Raw genomic sequence first — 16,869 nt, forward strand, 5'->3', positions numbered from 1 at the left:
AATTTTACCTGGAATTGTCAAATTACTAAAACTCGTCATAAAATCTGTTAATCCATCGATGGATTTTAGAAACAATTTTTTGACCAGTCTATATTTTTTCTTCAAATAAATTAAATTACTGTTAGAATTACTATGATGGGCAAAATCGTTATTCTCCGAGCGGTGGTGGAGAAGCTGGTGCAGGGATGATGTCCGTGAAAGATCCTTAGGGGTCTTGTAGTGACAGTGTCTGGAGGCAGTTCCTCTTGCTGCGATGATCGTGTTCAGAAGTATCAGGTCGTATCTTCGCGTCTGTCGGTGGGGTGAACCTGCTAGTCTCTTCGAGTGTCTGCCTCGCGTTAATTTACTGTGACCAAAATGATCATCCATCAACAAGGAAACAAGACAATAGGTAAAGTTTACGCAAAAAAATGTTGGTATTTTAAGGTTAATTAATAATAAATTATTACTTACTGCAAAACAGATATTCTCAACCTTCCAAACAAGCCACATTCGTATTAGAAAATTCTTATATAAAAGAAAAGACCCGGACCTGCCAGATATTTTTACCTGAACCCGGCGGGTCCGAGTCCGAGTACCCGGATTCGAAAATCCCTAATTGTGAACTTAGTGTCCCTTGAAACTCTTGTGTTCCGAAATCACAATTTCACTTGTTTTGTTGGCAATGTACTTGTTATTATAGCTTTCTAGAGGTCAATTATGTTGAAATCACAAGCTTATAAAGAAAACTATGTATAATATATATAAAAGAAAGATTCGTTTAATTTATATTGAAAGGATATTTGGATAATAAATATACAGTATACGTGTTACAAAAATAATTTATTACAAATAAATCACACATTGTGTTACAAAAATATATTCAAATAGCATACTAAACTTTGGCTGTCACAAAGCAAAACGAATCAATTTTAACTGATATTTTTTACATTGCTTTTTAGAATGTTGAAGCAAAAGTGAATTTAAAATAATCAGTTACTTTGCTTTGGGACACCGATTTTATTATAAGCAAAAACGTGGCTTTAAGCATGATTTAATCATTTATTATACAATACTGAATTATTTGACATACTAAGCGTTCAACACTAATAATATATAAATATATTATATAATTAAACTAAAAAACACACTAAAATCTAGCACCAAATCAAATTTCACGTTTGTTACTACGTATTTAAAGTACATACAAAACCATCACCTGCTTTTTCATTATAAAGATTTGATCGGGTGTACAAATATTTTATTGAAAAACTTTCAATAAACATGTATGAAATGAACAAATTTATATCATTATATAATATAAATAATAGGAGTTTGAAATAGGAATGAAGCTTTGAGGTATATTTAATTTTGTAAACATAATACTCAAATGAAGGTGCCATGGAAAGAAGTGACTCATAACACAATTTGTTCATTTCTTTTGAATATTTACCATTGCTTTAATTTAGTATGTAGTACATATACAAAAATTATTGCATATAGCATTGGAATATTCCATAAATAGCTGTAACATTTCTCCTATATACTTTTTATTTTCGTTTCATGAAATATGTAGGAATATATAACCTTTTCTGTCAAAGAAACAATAGCCTCGTTGCACATAAACTGTAATAATTGCAGTTACGTAATCCTTTAAGGAAAAAGTCTACTTCTCGGTATTATAAAATAAACTAAAACGAATCCTTTCAAACCATGGAATCTTGTTCATAAATAAACGACACAAATAAATAATAAATAAATAACTTATCACTTTTAAATCACATAATTTGGTTTGAGTTCTAAATTACTAGATAGTGTAATGTTCGTAAGTTTTGTTACTACATGATATACAATAATTACAACCTATAGTTTGTCTATTATCTACCTAGCGTACACAGAAACAAAAGTGCAGGTCTTTGATATTTATACAAATTTATTACGTTACTCATTATGTCCCACAGCCGATAAGGATATCTTATCGATATTGGGTACTTTGCACCGTCATATTATTAAAAAAAAAAGTGTTACGTTTTATATTAACAATTTGCATGAAAGTCAATATCTGCGTGTATTGAACTCGCAAGGCCACAAATATTTGATCTACATTTTTTTAGCATATAGCGATTGTGTGTATCAAAAGATACATGATTTTCAACCTTGCTAATCATCACCGACAGGTAGAATAAACCAATTATATGTCTCGTCGAAACTCGGGACTATTTTTTATAGGGTTGTAAAAGGAAACTGGTTTTCGAAAGATACATTTTTATCTGTATGTGACATCTAGCAAGGTTGAATCTATCTTAAAATTTTAAAATAATTGTCTACTGCATGTAGTTCTCAAGGCAAGAACTGATATTTTGGTCAAAAATGAATTATAGTATCTATTAGAATAAATTTTGTTTTCTATCAAATATATAATTTACGACAAGAATAATTCTTGCTATAAATATATTTTGCTGGTTTTATTGAAAATCTGATCCCTACTAACTTAAGTGATAGGGGCACGGCAGGCCTACATAACCATATAAATAGCACGGTACCCTAAGCCGGACCTGACACACTCGATCAAAATACCTCTCAATGCTTGGACTACTAATTTGGTCCGAGGACTTTTTCAACCTCAGACTTCCATTCAGCATCTTCAAGAGGAATATACCAAGCTTTAAATCCAAAGATTCCAATCAAAAACATTGAGAAGCATGGATCTTAAAAATAAGAATTTGTTTAATAATTGTTTATCTAATATTAAACAAAAAACATTATGTAAAAATACATATCGTCAACATTGTTATAAATTATACAGGTCAATCTATAAATATTTAAATATACCAAAACTTAAATTATGTCAGTTTAAATGTTCTTGCCTTGAGGTTTTCGTATAAAATTGCTCAATTATTATCCTTTTAAAAAGCCAGTTATGATACTGGCGACCTTTTCAGGCTCGTTTAAGTGCACGTGATGAGTGCCTTCCACTTCATGATATGACAATTCGACCTTTTCTCTCAACCTATCTAAGACCATGTTGTAATAAGAAGGATTCTCCCATACCATTCCGGGATCGGCTTTAATATTCAAGACTTTACAAGTAATATTCGAGGCATACTCTAAAACATGATCGATACTGAACATACCCAAACGAGCGACCTTCAACCGAATGTCTCTAGTGAAAATATAATCAGATTTATTCGGAGCGAGTTTCATCCCGCGCTTCAAAAGTATCTTACACGCCTCGGGCGTGATGGAACCGCCGTAACCGGACATGGCAATTTCCAACATCTCGTTATAGCCATAACACGGGACTTTATTGTTGCCTAAATTTTCGTACTTCAGAAACGTATCTACGGCGTTTCCGGTGTTCAAAGCGATTTTTTTAATATCCCTCACCGAAGGACTGGCTATATCTAGACTAATGTACCTATCGACCTCGTCGGGGAATGTCGCTGCATATAAAAAGCTAATCGCGCCACCCAAAGAGTGGCCCATAAGCGTTATATTCTTCCAGTTATAAAATTTAACTATCCTCCGGAGCAGAACGACGCCATCCCAGAATAGATAATAAGGCATTCCTTCCGGGATCGGCGAAGAAAATCCGTGTCCGGGTAAATCTATCGCTAAAACGGCGATATCGAACGGTAATAGCGGAATCAAAGAGTCCCATGTGCCGGCGTTGTCTTGCCATCCGTGAAGGGCGAGGATCGGCTGCTTGTCTCTGGGGCCCCACCACTTGGCGCTGACATGGCCCCAAGGTACGGGAATTTCCAACTCGGCCGGTTCCCTAGTGTCGCCGTTATCTGTGACGCAATCATTTTATTGATTACATTTTTAGAACAATCGACTTTGGGTGTTAATTAGTTACGTGCAAGGTTAAACACACAAAGTAGTTAAAGGTTAAATACCTGTGGAAGAGAATAAACCGTTAGTCTTTTCGTTCATCTTGGCTTTTGGTACAAGACTAAACGGTTAATAAATGCGTCAATGAGCGTTTCTTAACGCAGACTAATGCGCCTTGGAGAGTTCTGCGAAACACTCGAACCTCATTGGTTTTAACAAAAATGACGGATGTAAATAGTGCTGCCATTAATGAAAATCACACTCATATAAATGTCATATTAAAATGTATTTAATTATTCAATCAATTACCGTTTGATTATTTGTAAATATAATTTTACAATAAGACAACAAAACAAAACTTTACAGGAGCTTCTGATATTTTTGATACCCTTTAAAATTTTAAATTATAGGCTCAGTTGTATTTAATATTTATTTATTTAAAAATATATCAAATAGAAACATTTTGCATTTAACACTTGTAAATTCATTGATTATTCCAGAATAACCTAAAATACGAGCAATTGCCTATTTTTTGTTTGTAAAAGTTTGTATTTCTTTTCAGAACACTACGGTCTTTCTCCTTCAGCTACAATCACAAAAATGCGAAGCACAATCAGAGACGTCATTTCACTTTTTTCAGGGGGTTGGGTGTTAATTAGACCTTCTCAGAAGGAAAAGTTCACGTCAGAAGCAATAAAATCGTGCCATCACCGTCGCAGTGGGAACGCTCGCTTATCTAGTATTTATATTAAGATTTTATTTAACAAAATCAAGACTAACATTAAGTAAGAATCGAATGAAGCACGTCTAAACAGAATTTTGACCAATAGATAAGCTCAAAAACAATTATCCCTTCTCAGAAGTCAAATATCCACGGCAAAAGCAATAAAATCGTGCCGTCGCTGTCACAGTGGGAACGCTCGTTACCGAGCATAACTATTATTTTACTTCTGAGAAGTGATAATTGTCTTTATACCCTATTCTTGCCCAAAATTCAGTTTGAATATACTTTAACCAACATTATTAAAGCAGTATGACAGCTATCATATTTTTAAAACATAGTGTAATATCCAAGTGCAGAAAAACTATGGAGCAATATGCAAAATGCAACATCTATCTGTATTTCTTCTTCCGCTTATTTTCCCCTGAGAGTTGAGCTGGGTTAGTTTGTATTTTTGGCTTGACTTAATGAAAATTGTTCCCCCCCCCCTCCCCCCCCCCCTCTCCCCCTCCCCTCCCCCTAAATGAAATCCCTGAGCATTATTGACGTATTATGATATTGAAAACATTTATAAACATACTATAGATAATATTTATACTTATGAATTGCAAACTTTTAATAAAATACAGCGACTCAATCTGTGTCTAATTGCCACCATTCATCCAGCAAAATAACATATTTTGGCAGAATTAATTTTTTAACATTTTATTCATTATCATTTTTTTAAAATCAATTTTCGTTTTAAACTATCTACTTCATTCATTTTTTATAAAACTTATTGCTATAACGTTTTTAAAAATTTTAACGAGAAATTTTATTTAAAATTATTTTTGAGAAAGAAACGTTGTATTATTTTTTACCAAATTTCATTATGCATTTAGGCATGTATTCATTTACATATAAACGTGTGAGGGAAATACACACGAGACATTTTGTGAGCCTGGGGCTTATTTTTAGCAGCAATTGGTTGTTACATTGGAATATTAAATTGCTTATTTCAATTGCACTCAATTACGTTAACTGAGAAAACGTGTCGTCTACAAAAAACAATCTTTGTATTGCTATTGTTAAATTATTTTAACCTGAACAATACAAGTGATAAATTTTGTCAAATAACGATTTTTATAAATTACAATAGTTGTAAAAATTGAATATAAATATGCTTAGTAACACATCCAGCAGCCCATTTAACATTACAATAAATTTAAATATATATTAAAAAACGAGAAAAACTTATTTTTTATTAATTTTCGCTGTTTTTATGAACAGCGATAAATCATTATTCATGAAATATACGCGTGTATCCGTATATTACTAATTCGATGATTTTGTCAGTCAAGGTTATATAAAATTATTATTTAGCATATATAATTTAATTTTCGGTTGCTTAGCTTATTAAAGAGACAAGTTTTAACTTGGAAGGTTTAATTTAAAGATATAGTGCGCCCTATACGCTGAAGTTTAGGATAAAACATCGAATATTAAGAATTTTTAGTCATTAAAATAATTTATCTACTAACAGTATTCTGTGCAATAAGGTAAGCCATTAGCATTACAGCCGACTGTCAACAAGCTCTCTTAAAATGTATTGTTTATGGATGTAGTAATAATTAATTACAAAAAATAACAACTAAACAAATACACAGCAATAATTTAAAGCAATAAGATAATCAAAGAACTGCGCGCTTGTACATAAAAAGATACAATACTGTGCCGAAAGAAGCTGGCCCCAAGATAACCATTGCGCCTGTGTTATAAAATAGAACTTTCCGCGGTTAGTCTCTAAGCTCATACTAAATCGCATTATACAATATCGATACAATTTTTTTTATTAAACGATAAAACGTGCTAAAATTTATTTAAATATATTTAATATTTTTTTACTATTTGCCTAAAAATTTAACTATAATTATTAATTTAAAGGCAAACACCGTAAATAAGTATGAAAGCGTTTAATAGTATTTAAAGGCGGCCGGTGAAGTGTTGTGTCTCGATGGTACGGTGTTTTGCGATCGTGCGACTGAGTCACGACGCTTCACCGACCGCCTCCGATAGTATCTAGGAATATTGCAATAAAAATATGGAACTGTATGCGAATGGGTCTGCGTTAGTCAGCCCAGCTCTCGTATCTTAGTAAGACACACACGCACCAAAAAACGCACTGAGTTTTGGGGACAAAGATAACATATACCGCACCACACTGATCACCAATGTACTCACGTAAAATTTTTGGGTTGTCAATTTAAAAATAGATACTTACAATTGTATAATTAAAGCTTTTTAATCTAAATTATTTCGACTCCCGTGGCCCCTAAAGACGAGCTGTCCCTAAGCATATGTATATGTATGTACATATATCTATGAAATGTTTCAATTGTGAGTAAAACCTGACGTGACAAATTGGGGAAACCTGTCAAGTCACAATTAATTAAAAAAAGCATATATAACATTTAATATTTTTTTAAAGTTTTGCTATTTAATTTTTAATATATTATTTTTATTTATATCATTATTCTGTATATTTTTCAATACGAAATAATTTATGTACATTAAATTGAAATGGCGTATTTTTTTGGTGTTATGGCCAATTGAACCTTTTATGAAGTATATTATAAACATAGTATTCGCGCCATGTGTCATTAGTCAGTGCTAGAACTATGTCATCTCCGAAAGATTGTTCCGAAAAGGCTTCACATTCTATTCTGTTCAATTGGGATATTATAGAAAACTGTAATGAGAAACACATGATCAACTGTGCTAAATATATTTCCAAGTTTATTTACGAATTCAACGGTAGTGATTCACAAAAGTTGGTATAAAAATATATTTCATGAGCTAATGTGCTAATTTTAATTTCAGGCATCACCAGAGCGTATCACCGCTTAACTCTGGAACGCGACAAAAGTGAAAAGATGTATTTGGATTTGATCAGAAACACAAAAAAGTATTTCAAGTTAATTTAGCTTATTAACTTATAACTTATGTATATTTGTGTGTATAAAATGTATTTTAGGTCTGTTAACTGCCAGAATTGTACTGCATTAGAACTTAAATTTGAAGAGCAAAAATCTAAATTAAAAACCATAAGTAATTAACTTTATATGTTTATTAATATTCGGTATATTTATAAATAATATAATTTTAGCAAACCTTTTGGAACAATTAGGTTCGGATGCATCTAGCAAAAATGAAGATAAAAATAAAAATTTTCCATTCGAGAAAGTTGTTACAAATGCTCCTATGTTTACTCAAATGGAAGATGATTTAAATCGGTCGCCCGTTAATATTGATTCAGCTGAAAAGTATTCCGAAGCAAAACGAAAAATGAAATCTAACGACCAGCGTGACGAAGAAAACGTAGAAAAATCTAATTTGCAAGATCCCCAAACGCCACAAAAGAGAGTGATTAAAAAAGCACGAAAAAAATCCTTGGATTCTTCAGATGATATTGAAGATCAATTAAGTCCAATATTAAAAAAAGGCAGGAGCAGTAAAAAGTCACTGCACGATAATGCGAATAGACCTACTCCTATGAAGAACTTAACAAACAAATTTAAGAGTGAAAATATATCTGGCTTGATTGAAGATGACGAAAGTATATTTGAGGAATCCAATCAGTCTATTTTGAACGATTCGGCCAACGAAAATGTCCGACATGATGCTAAAAATAAAATCGTAGTAAAAACAAACGATTCTTCAACAGACTGTTCTATTGGTTTGTTGCAAAGTCATACTAAGAGTACCAGAGATAAAAATTTAAAACAAGGTCGTTTAACATTCACAAAACCTAGGCCAAAACTTTCTCTCAATATTTCGCAAACTAAAAAGTTTGGCGGCGGGTTAAGAAACGCTTTAGATGAAAACAATGAAAATGTTATAAAAAAAGAGAAAGAAGAATTGCAAGTAAGAGTATGAAATTTCTTAATAAATTATTTTATTAATTATTGAATATTTATTTGATGTATAGACACAATATGACGCTGGATTAAACGAAGACGTCGATGAAATTATCGAAAGCCCGTCTTGCTTGAAATTAAATCCTTTGAAAAAGTACAATCTTGCAAAAGTTAGGTTTGTATTTTTTTATGATTTATGTAATAATTCCTATTTATTTGAGAGTATTCCAATTTTTTTTAGAATCAATGATGACAGTCATGCAAATAAATCTGAAGATGATGATGCTACTTTGTATATTCAACCAAATATTGAGGCTGAAGAAGAAAAAGCTGATACGGCTTTAGAAGATCTTAAAAAAATGCATATGAAAAAATCTTCAAAAACCTCGTAAGTATGATAAAATATTACGTAATTCACATTATTTGGAATAATATCATCGTTTCACTCGATATGTATAATATTATGCTTTCTATTTACGATAAGCAAATATGCGCTTGTTTATTGATAAGCCGTATAATATATATTGCTTCATAGTCGATTATCACATGTTTCTCAGATTTAAAATTAATCTTTCTTTCAGACCAATAGAGGTTAAGCCTAAAAGAGAATTGTTGTACAGAGAAGATCCAATACGGAAGAAAGATGATAAGAAAAAAGTCTCAGGATGGAGCTGTACTAAATGTGCCGAAGTAAGGTTTAGCCAAAATAAAAATTGATTGCATACCTTTTTTCAAATAAAACGTACAAAGTAGTATCGAATATTGAGTAAGGGAGGAGTCTAACATATCTCCTAGTTACCAATGCGGATGATCTAGGGGTCGAACTGGAATTTTTGTCTTTGTCTAATACATATTTAATTAGATTTTTTCGCCCATTGAAACGCACGGATTTCGTTCAATATTAAGTTAATCTGAAATTTTGCAATATCAAGCTTGCTTAAATGGTGAGTCACCATATCGTCATCAATATCCGGCGTTGATCTTTTTTTTAATTAGGGGTAAGTTCGGCCGTTTTAGATGCACATTAATTTGTATCGGGACTATTGATCTTTGTAATGAATCAGCGTGGCTATTGCTTGGGAAGGGCGAAGATAGTTTTGGTTCTTAATAAATTCAACAGAGACAAAACCATCACTCAGGTCTTCCTGTAGATTCAGGTGATTCTTAGATTTTACTTTTTTTAGCTACAAATTTTTCAATTTTTATATTAGTCACAATTTCGAAACAAGATGACGAATCAGACTAGCTGACAAACTCAGTAAATGTCAACTCTTATTTGTTGTCTCACATAAACTTGGAGGAATAGAAAAAAATACTTAGACCAATTACCTCATATTGTCAAACTCCGCCTCTCTCATGAAGTATGAATTTGTTTGCCGGGTGGCCCTTTATAAACGAAACCTTTGTGGCCACCAAGTCTTTAAAAATAATAAATTTTTTGAGCAAAACATGCCCATTGTTTCACTAATACTAAGTGATAATTAACGTTTAATGGTTTTCGAAAGTCTGTAATGGTCATTGTTTATGTCTTTTTTTTCTTACACTTTCCAGTAAATATACAGGAAAATCTTCAAATCGCAGATATGTATGCTGCTGTTTAGATTTTCGTCATATATGTCTAGATCTAGAGCTTTTTTATTCTATTCGAATCTGTCGCTTTTTCTTTTCACTATAAACATATATAGATGAATTCAAAGTTGTAGGTCATTATATTTTTAAATATTTTTTTACTGAGGTACAAATTTTCCAATTTTTTTATTAGTCACAATTTTGAAACAAGTCGGTGGATCAGGCTGTCTAATAAACTCAGCAAGTGTCAACCCTTGCATATGTTGTTTCATATAAACTTGGAGGAATGGAAAACAATTATTTAGACCAATTAAGCCATATTGTCTCTCTAATGTAGTATGCCTTCTCTAGTGTAGTATTAATTTGTTTCCGGGTGCTACTTTATAAACGAAACCTTTGTGCTCACCAAAAATCTTTAAAAATAATAAATATTTTTTGAGCAAATCAATGCCTATTATTTCACTTATACTTAGTGGTAATTAATGTTTAATAGTTTTCGAAAGTCCGTCATGGTCATCATTTACGTCTTCTTTCTTTTCTTATACTTCAGAATAAATTTACAGGAAAATCACAAATATGTACGTTATTCCTTAATTTTTTTACATATATGTCTCAATCTAGATATTTTCTATTCTATTCCAATCTGTCGTTTCTATTTTTCACTATGAACATATGTATATAGGTGAATTCAGAGTTATAGGTCGTTATATTTTGAAAGAATCTAATTTTAATTATTATTTTTAAACCACTTAATATTTTCTGAATAAGTATCATTTTATCATTCTAGTTTTATGAAGTTGCCTTCAAAGGAAATAGTGAGATGATCAAGAAAAAGATCAACCAATGCTCAAAGCACAGAGGAAAGTTCAATCCAGAGCGCCAGAACACACCGCCTGGATTTTGGGACATGAACATGCCACCAATTGAAGATACAGAAGCATTAAATCGTGCAAATAATAAAAGCTGATTTTTCATGATCTCTATGTATATATTTTATAGTTTTATTGTAGATAAAATATATTTTTGTTATGACATTAAGTACTATGCAAATTTATCAATTTACTTAATGTGTGTATATACCATTTAAATTGTTAAAATGTGTTTATTATTCTATAATATATGACGTATAATATTTGTAACACAATTTTCTTATTATTATAGCTAAAGCGATTAAAGATTTCCTCTCTTTCCTTGATCAGCTTCGATTGCTTCAAACAGTGACTTGAAATTTCCAGCACCAAAACCCTAAATATAAAATTTTAATTAAAAATCACATAAAAATGTATAAAGTTATAAAACATACATTATGGTTATTTCGTTGAATAACTTCCACAAATAATGTCGGCTTATCTTGCATATTCTTCGTAAATATCTGTAGAAGATATCCTTGATCATCAAAATCGATCAAAATGTTCAACTGTTCTAGAACGGCCAAATCTTCTATAACATTAACTGGACTGTCTTTCAATTTACTCTTCAAAATATCATAATATGTGCTTGGAATACTGAGGAATTCGAGTCCTCTAGCTTTCAAGTTCATGACCTAAAATGTTCAGAAAAATTGAATAATAATTGTACAGTCACTGCTTATTAAATAAAGTTTTTAAGATCGGAATTACAATTCCGATCGGTCAACAATATGTACCGATTCAATAATGTTCTTTGTATTCAGAGCAATGTGTTGAACTCCTGGTCCTCCATGATAATCAACATACTCTTGAATTTGACTCTTCTTTTTTCCTTTAGCGGGCTCATTGATCGGCAACTAATATACATTTCAATGTAAGTTGTAATAAATAATACAAATTTCACAATATAAATTCATATTCAGATTGTCTATAAATACTCACTTTAACGTTTTCTTCCCAGTTGCTCATCACAATCGACTTCAGGGCAGAATATTCAGTGAACACTTGACTGTCGTCTACAGACCAAAATCTTAAAAATTAATAAGCAATATGACATTAATTTAGGATATATCAGTAAGTCTGTTTCTAAACTAACTGGAAAACAAACACTTATCTCCTATTTTGGTCAAGTGTTGTAGAATAAGGTACAACTTAGAGTAAAACCAGGTGCGAAAGCTATTTATTAATAATTTATTTATGCCATAAATGATTCACATACCTATGAAACTGGAGCATTTTTTCGTACCACATTGCCGATTCTTCCATTTCTCCTTCCGGCATGTTGCTTACAATGTGATCTATGAAATTCAGTTTTCCAATTGGCCTAAAACAAGATAATGGTTGATAGAACAATTGGATATTATTTAGATGCATTAACATCCTTATTAAATAATAAATTATATAAATGAACAATTTCATAAGAGTATTAATTTATACATACGTAGACAATATTAAATATATGTACAAAAAAATATCTACAACTTACAGAATATCAACCAAAGGATCAGGCGTAGCTCGCATATATCCTGGCATGAATGTCCCACTATACTTTGATCTATCCACCAGTGTGTGCGTATTTTTGCCATACTAAAATTATCAATTACATTACAATACATCCATGTTTCAATACCATAATATAATTAACTGTATTACAGTTTTGATGACTGCCATCCGGACAACTCCGTATTCGTCCGACTCTTCCCAAATCTCTTTAATTACAACAGCACCTCTCTCTTTCGCATGCTCAACAATATGATCCAAATCTTCTACTTCAAAAGCCACATCTTTAACAGCGTCTCCGTGTATTGTTATGCTTTCGGTTATTTCATTGCTTTCGCTTTCATAAGACGATGTAAATAAAAATACAATCTGATTGAAGGGGTAATAAAAAATTAAGAATGTCTTTAGAAATCTGCATTATATAATTAGATACATACTTTATCTTGTCGAACAACATGAGTCACAGTATCTCTAGATCCTGTTTCGAGTCCTCGGTAAGCCAAAGGCTGGAATCCCAGTCTGGTCACGTAATAGCTGGCTGCCTAAAAATAATAATAATAACACTTATTAATATTTAAATGTAAAAGGGTAATAAAAATAGTGTAGAATAAACATGTTTACTGCAGATATAAACCATATTTACATATTATAATACATTAGACAACCAAGTATTAATGAACTGGTTTTAAGGAATTTAGAATGAGTAAACAGAATTATTAGTTTCAATGCTTTATCGTAAACAGTATTGTTTATGATTTACCTGCTTTGCATTCGAGACCCAAAAAGTGACATGGTCGAAGCTGAGAAACTTGCCGCTGGTCGGTTCGGGACCCTTGTCCGTGTAAGTAGTCTAAAAATAATAAACCATTGTGTTCATATTTATTTTATTTTTCATATGATTATTTATAAAATGTATTTACATGAATAATCTATTATGTAAATTTAATTAAGTTATTCTTATAATTTAAATCGGAATACTATTTAAGTTGTTTATGAATGAATGTCAGAAAAATTATCAAGTAAACAAGTTGTTTGTGATTTACAGTATATGTGGGCTATTTAACCATTTTCATTATATTTATATCAAAAGTGCTTAAATAAAAACCTTAAAAGTGTAACATAAATTTAAAACACCACCCTATTGCCCTTCATTGGCAGTAATGATTAGCGGCCGACAAGTAGCAGTACAAATTAGGCATACAACACGAAGGGACAATAGTATCTTAAAATGGCCGCTGAACCAAAGTGGAGCAGTGCTCTATAATTCCTTTTTTTAGTAGCAAAGGAGTATCACCCATTAAAATTCATTGATAAATGAGAGCTATCCATTTTATCATTATTCATAATTAAGAAAGAGATGGCAAGTTTGGGTTTACGCCCCTACTATTAGCTCTAAAGCATATGATACGGATATACGTTCGATATACTTATCATTACTTCGATTAATTGATAAATATACAAAAATTAGTAATGATTTTAATTTCTACTTTTTTATTCAGGAGTAATGATAAGTATATTGAACGTATATCCATCCCGTGTGCTTTAGAGCTAATAGTAGAGGCGTAAACCTAAGATTTCTCAATTATGAACAATAATGAAATGGATAGCCCTTGAACTGACTGTGTTAACGCAAATGGGGTACAGATAGTTACAAAGTGTCGTGAGCTACGTAAAAGTCTCTCTGTCGGTCACAAGGTCAGTCGAATTGAGAAACGAATAAGGAAATCAACAAGTCATAGATCAACAAACCACATCGTCCATGATGTTCTGCATTATCATAAAATTACTGAAGTAACTTAGAGTTACCTTTAGTACATAGGTTCGGGGCCCATAAAAAAATGCAACGAGTATCCGATTATAAACATATATATATAAAATATTTAAGATTTTTATTTTATTTGTACATATGAAACTATTTTGCTTTGCAGATTTTTGTATTATTAATAATTATAATGATTTTGCTAAATACATATTTCATAAGGTATCAATTGAAAGTATTTTATTGTGATTTCTAGACGAAATTTGGACTATATCATTGTTATGAATTTGTCTTTAATAGAAATAATAAAATTTAATTTATAATTTAAAACCATTGTTATTCGTCTAATGAGTTCCAATCCGATTAAAATATTATCTTTTATGCTGTTTTAAGGAAACCTATATTTACATTATTTGGGTAAAAATATTTTTAAAATCAATAATATCACCACCACGGTCACTAAGACGGAGGTGGTGCACAAAAAGATCTCGAGCTCAAGTTCTATTTAATATACATACATTTATAACTATAGTTTTTTGTAATATTTCTTTTATATTTTTGTTTCTATTATTATTGTGCGCGTAAACTGTTCTTCATAATCTACACCCCTCTTTGTATATGTATACACTTGACTGTATTTTTTGGAATCTCACTATCAGTGTGTTTAGAGCTCTATCATACAAGACCTTCTTGCAGATACTTTTTATATACTCAGCTGGGCCGGCAGACTATCTTTATGAATAATGATTATTTACGAATGGCGTTTATTGAGGATCATTTCTAAGTTTAACAAAATTATTTGTGAAAAGACGCTTCCACACGAAACGACGGAAAGATTCATTCTTTGGTATTGATTACCCCCTTATCTAAAAACAAATGTGCATCATGCTTGTGTTATTTTTTGTCAATTTTATGATATTTTTGCGTATTTATTCGATCCTTAAACATCAACTAGGAGGCACAAACGGATCTGGATCATGAAATGTTTTTGGTGGAAGAAAATAAAGTACCTTCCATTTTAATTAGTCGAAAATTCCTCATTTAGATAATAATGCGTGATGCAATTTCAGACTATGCATAAAAAAATGTAATTTATCATACGATAAATAATTTTTTTTTAATATATATTCAGTAAAATAAAATTATTAATATCTTGTAAATAAAATAATATAATTTTGAATTAATAAATATATAGTACTCTTTTATCACTTTGCATAAAATATTTAAAATTTATTAGAAATAATTTTATTTATCATTTAAAATCACATGTTTTATATTATATTATTTATCAACTTGCAAACGCAGATAAGGAATAAAAAAAATATTGTTAAAATAAATAAGCTAGCTATGCAAATAGCATAATAAACAATATCACAGTAATATAATTCACCACAGATAAATAAAATTTTATCAAAGATAAATATTTTATGAACTGACCATTTTCGGAGATGGATCAGCTGCAACCGCGAACTCAGCGTTGCTCGTGAATTGCGGTAGCTTTTATAACATTTGTCGAACAACCGCGACAACTGGAGGCTCGTCTTCTTTTGCATGCTCCAAGGTGGTCAAGAAAACTGTCCACCGCCAATATAGCATATCTTTGCATATTCCTATTCGTTTATAATAATTATTCACGCAGAAAACCTGTCTCTGCTGGAGATACAAAAATATCTGACTATCGACGTCGATAAAATTAGCATAAATATATTTTTCACAAAATGAAACACTTTGTTGCTAACCGTTACGATCATTCTATTACGAGATTGAGTTTTCATATTTTTTACCAATATTCCAAAAACTAAAAAACTGACGTACAGACACAATCATCATATAAATTTCAATGAATTCGATAGCTCCCAAATATGTCATTAATTTATCATTAATACAGTATTTTGTAAAGAAAAATGGATGCTATTTAACAGAAAGAGAGATTTTAATGCTCATTTCTTGTTATTGTAATGCATAAACAATTAGTTTTATGGAACAAAGTATTTTATAAATTGCTCATTTAAATTTTAAACTGTTCTCTATTTATTGAGTTGGTGCAAAAGTTGTTACGTGTTAGTGTAGGTATAAATAGTCATATCTTGTTTTGGAAACATATTTAGTCAACCAAGATAGGACACTTTGTGTCTAACAGGTTAGTTTCGATTCGTCTTCAGTCATGTAACATTTCCAAATTAAAATGACAATACATATTTTATTTTAAAATAAAGTTTGTAAATATTAAATTTTATTGAAATTCGTAGGTAAGTATCTTAATCGCTGACTAAGGCATACGACGCCAAATTCGCATTCCACTGGTCCTTCTTCGTGGTTATTCTTGACACTGAAACTACATAGGGCTATGGACTTCATGGTGTTTTATGTCGCGGTAATTATGTTAGAATTATATACTTAAAAAACTGTAAGATTATGACATTTATTGTTATCGCGAAGGCAAACTGAATCGAATGCAAATCGTTAGGAATAATTAAATCTTAAATTGAAATTTTTCAGTCAAGATCACTGCATTCACAACCAACAACCAACTGTTTTTCACTGTATAGTTTTAGTGCATTCATATTTTTTAGCAGCACAATAGAGGTACCAACCATTAGGGTTAATTTGTGCTATGGATCTATTTTTTAAGGGGCCAACTGAAGGAATCATATATGCATTAAAAACCCATAATAAAATCGAAGTTCCAACAGATATTATTTT

The 16,869-nt window shown here is 31.1% G+C and overlaps 3 protein-coding genes across 5 annotated transcripts; 1 reads left to right on the forward strand and 2 right to left on the reverse strand.

The window, feature by feature from the left end:
* Window positions 1-2,206: 2,206 nt before the first annotated feature.
* Window positions 2,207-4,052, reverse strand: LOC148238065 (putative serine hydrolase). Its single transcript, XM_088181286.1, has 2 exons — window positions 3,879-4,052; window positions 2,207-3,773 (listed from the first exon to the last, which is right to left on the reverse strand). Exons 1-2 carry the CDS (start codon window positions 3,913-3,915, stop codon window positions 2,878-2,880), a joined length of 933 nt encoding a protein of 310 aa, XP_088037412.1. The 5' UTR covers window positions 3,916-4,052; the 3' UTR covers window positions 2,207-2,877.
* Window positions 4,053-7,151: 3,099 nt separating this feature from the next.
* LOC148238066 (uncharacterized) lies at window positions 7,152-11,138 on the forward strand. Of its 3 annotated transcripts, none has more exons than XM_088181266.1 (8): window positions 7,152-7,327; window positions 7,394-7,478; window positions 7,548-7,621; window positions 7,680-8,437; window positions 8,502-8,605; window positions 8,672-8,818; window positions 9,012-9,120; window positions 10,787-11,138. In XM_088181266.1, exons 1-8 carry the CDS (start codon window positions 7,192-7,194, stop codon window positions 10,964-10,966), a joined length of 1,593 nt encoding a protein of 530 aa, XP_088037392.1. In that variant the 5' UTR covers window positions 7,152-7,191; the 3' UTR covers window positions 10,967-11,138. The 3 variants fall into 3 exon arrangements, with proteins under 3 accessions (XP_088037392.1, XP_088037393.1, XP_088037394.1); XM_088181267.1 differs by having other exon boundaries at window positions 8,687-8,818; XM_088181268.1 differs by having other exon boundaries at window positions 7,701-8,437.
* On the reverse strand, window positions 10,967-15,639 carry Hpd (4-hydroxyphenylpyruvate dioxygenase). The gene is made up of 10 exons (XM_088181280.1): window positions 15,604-15,639; window positions 13,168-13,257; window positions 12,845-12,949; window positions 12,561-12,776; window positions 12,394-12,494; window positions 12,127-12,231; window positions 11,850-11,937; window positions 11,645-11,764; window positions 11,303-11,542; window positions 10,967-11,244 (listed from the first exon to the last, which is right to left on the reverse strand). The coding sequence occupies exons 1-10, from the start codon at window positions 15,604-15,606 to the stop codon at window positions 11,170-11,172; spliced, it is 1,143 nt and encodes a 380-aa protein (XP_088037406.1). The 5' UTR covers window positions 15,607-15,639; the 3' UTR covers window positions 10,967-11,169.
* Between the last annotated feature and the right edge of the window lie 1,230 nt (window positions 15,640-16,869).

The sequence above is a fragment of the Plectrocnemia conspersa genome, unplaced genomic scaffold (genome assembly GCF_051122295.1).
Source record: "Plectrocnemia conspersa isolate PC_06_02 unplaced genomic scaffold, ASM5112229v1 ptg000002l, whole genome shotgun sequence".
Taxonomy (NCBI): domain Eukaryota; kingdom Metazoa; phylum Arthropoda; class Insecta; order Trichoptera; family Polycentropodidae; genus Plectrocnemia; species Plectrocnemia conspersa.

What these genes read in the sequence shown, in the direction of transcription:
- LOC148238065 (XM_088181286.1), bottom strand. Translation starts at nt 3,915, where the DNA reads ATGAACGAAAAGACTAACGGTTTATTCTCTTCCACAG. An exon ending in CGGTTTATTCTCTTCCACAG is followed by an intron (nt 3,774 to 3,878) that starts GTATTTAACCTT and finishes ATTGCGTCACAG; the next exon opens with ATAACGGCGACACTAGGGAA.
- Hpd (XM_088181280.1), bottom strand. An exon ending in GGGTCTCGAATGCAAAGCAG is followed by an intron (nt 12,950 to 13,167) that starts GTAAATCATAAA and finishes TATTATTTTTAG; the next exon opens with GCAGCCAGCTATTACGTGAC. An exon ending in CAAAGAACATTATTGAATCG is followed by an intron (nt 11,543 to 11,644) that starts GTACATATTGTT and finishes TGAACATTTTAG; the next exon opens with GTCATGAACTTGAAAGCTAG.
- LOC148238066 (XM_088181266.1), top strand. Translation starts at nt 7,192, where the DNA reads ATGTCATCTCCGAAAGATTGTTCCGAAAAGGCTTCACATTCTATTCTG. An exon ending in GTTTATTTACGAATTCAACG is followed by an intron (nt 7,328 to 7,393) that starts GTAGTGATTCAC and finishes TTTTAATTTCAG; the next exon opens with GCATCACCAGAGCGTATCAC. An exon ending in AAGAGAAAGAAGAATTGCAA is followed by an intron (nt 8,438 to 8,501) that starts GTAAGAGTATGA and finishes TTTGATGTATAG; the next exon opens with ACACAATATGACGCTGGATT.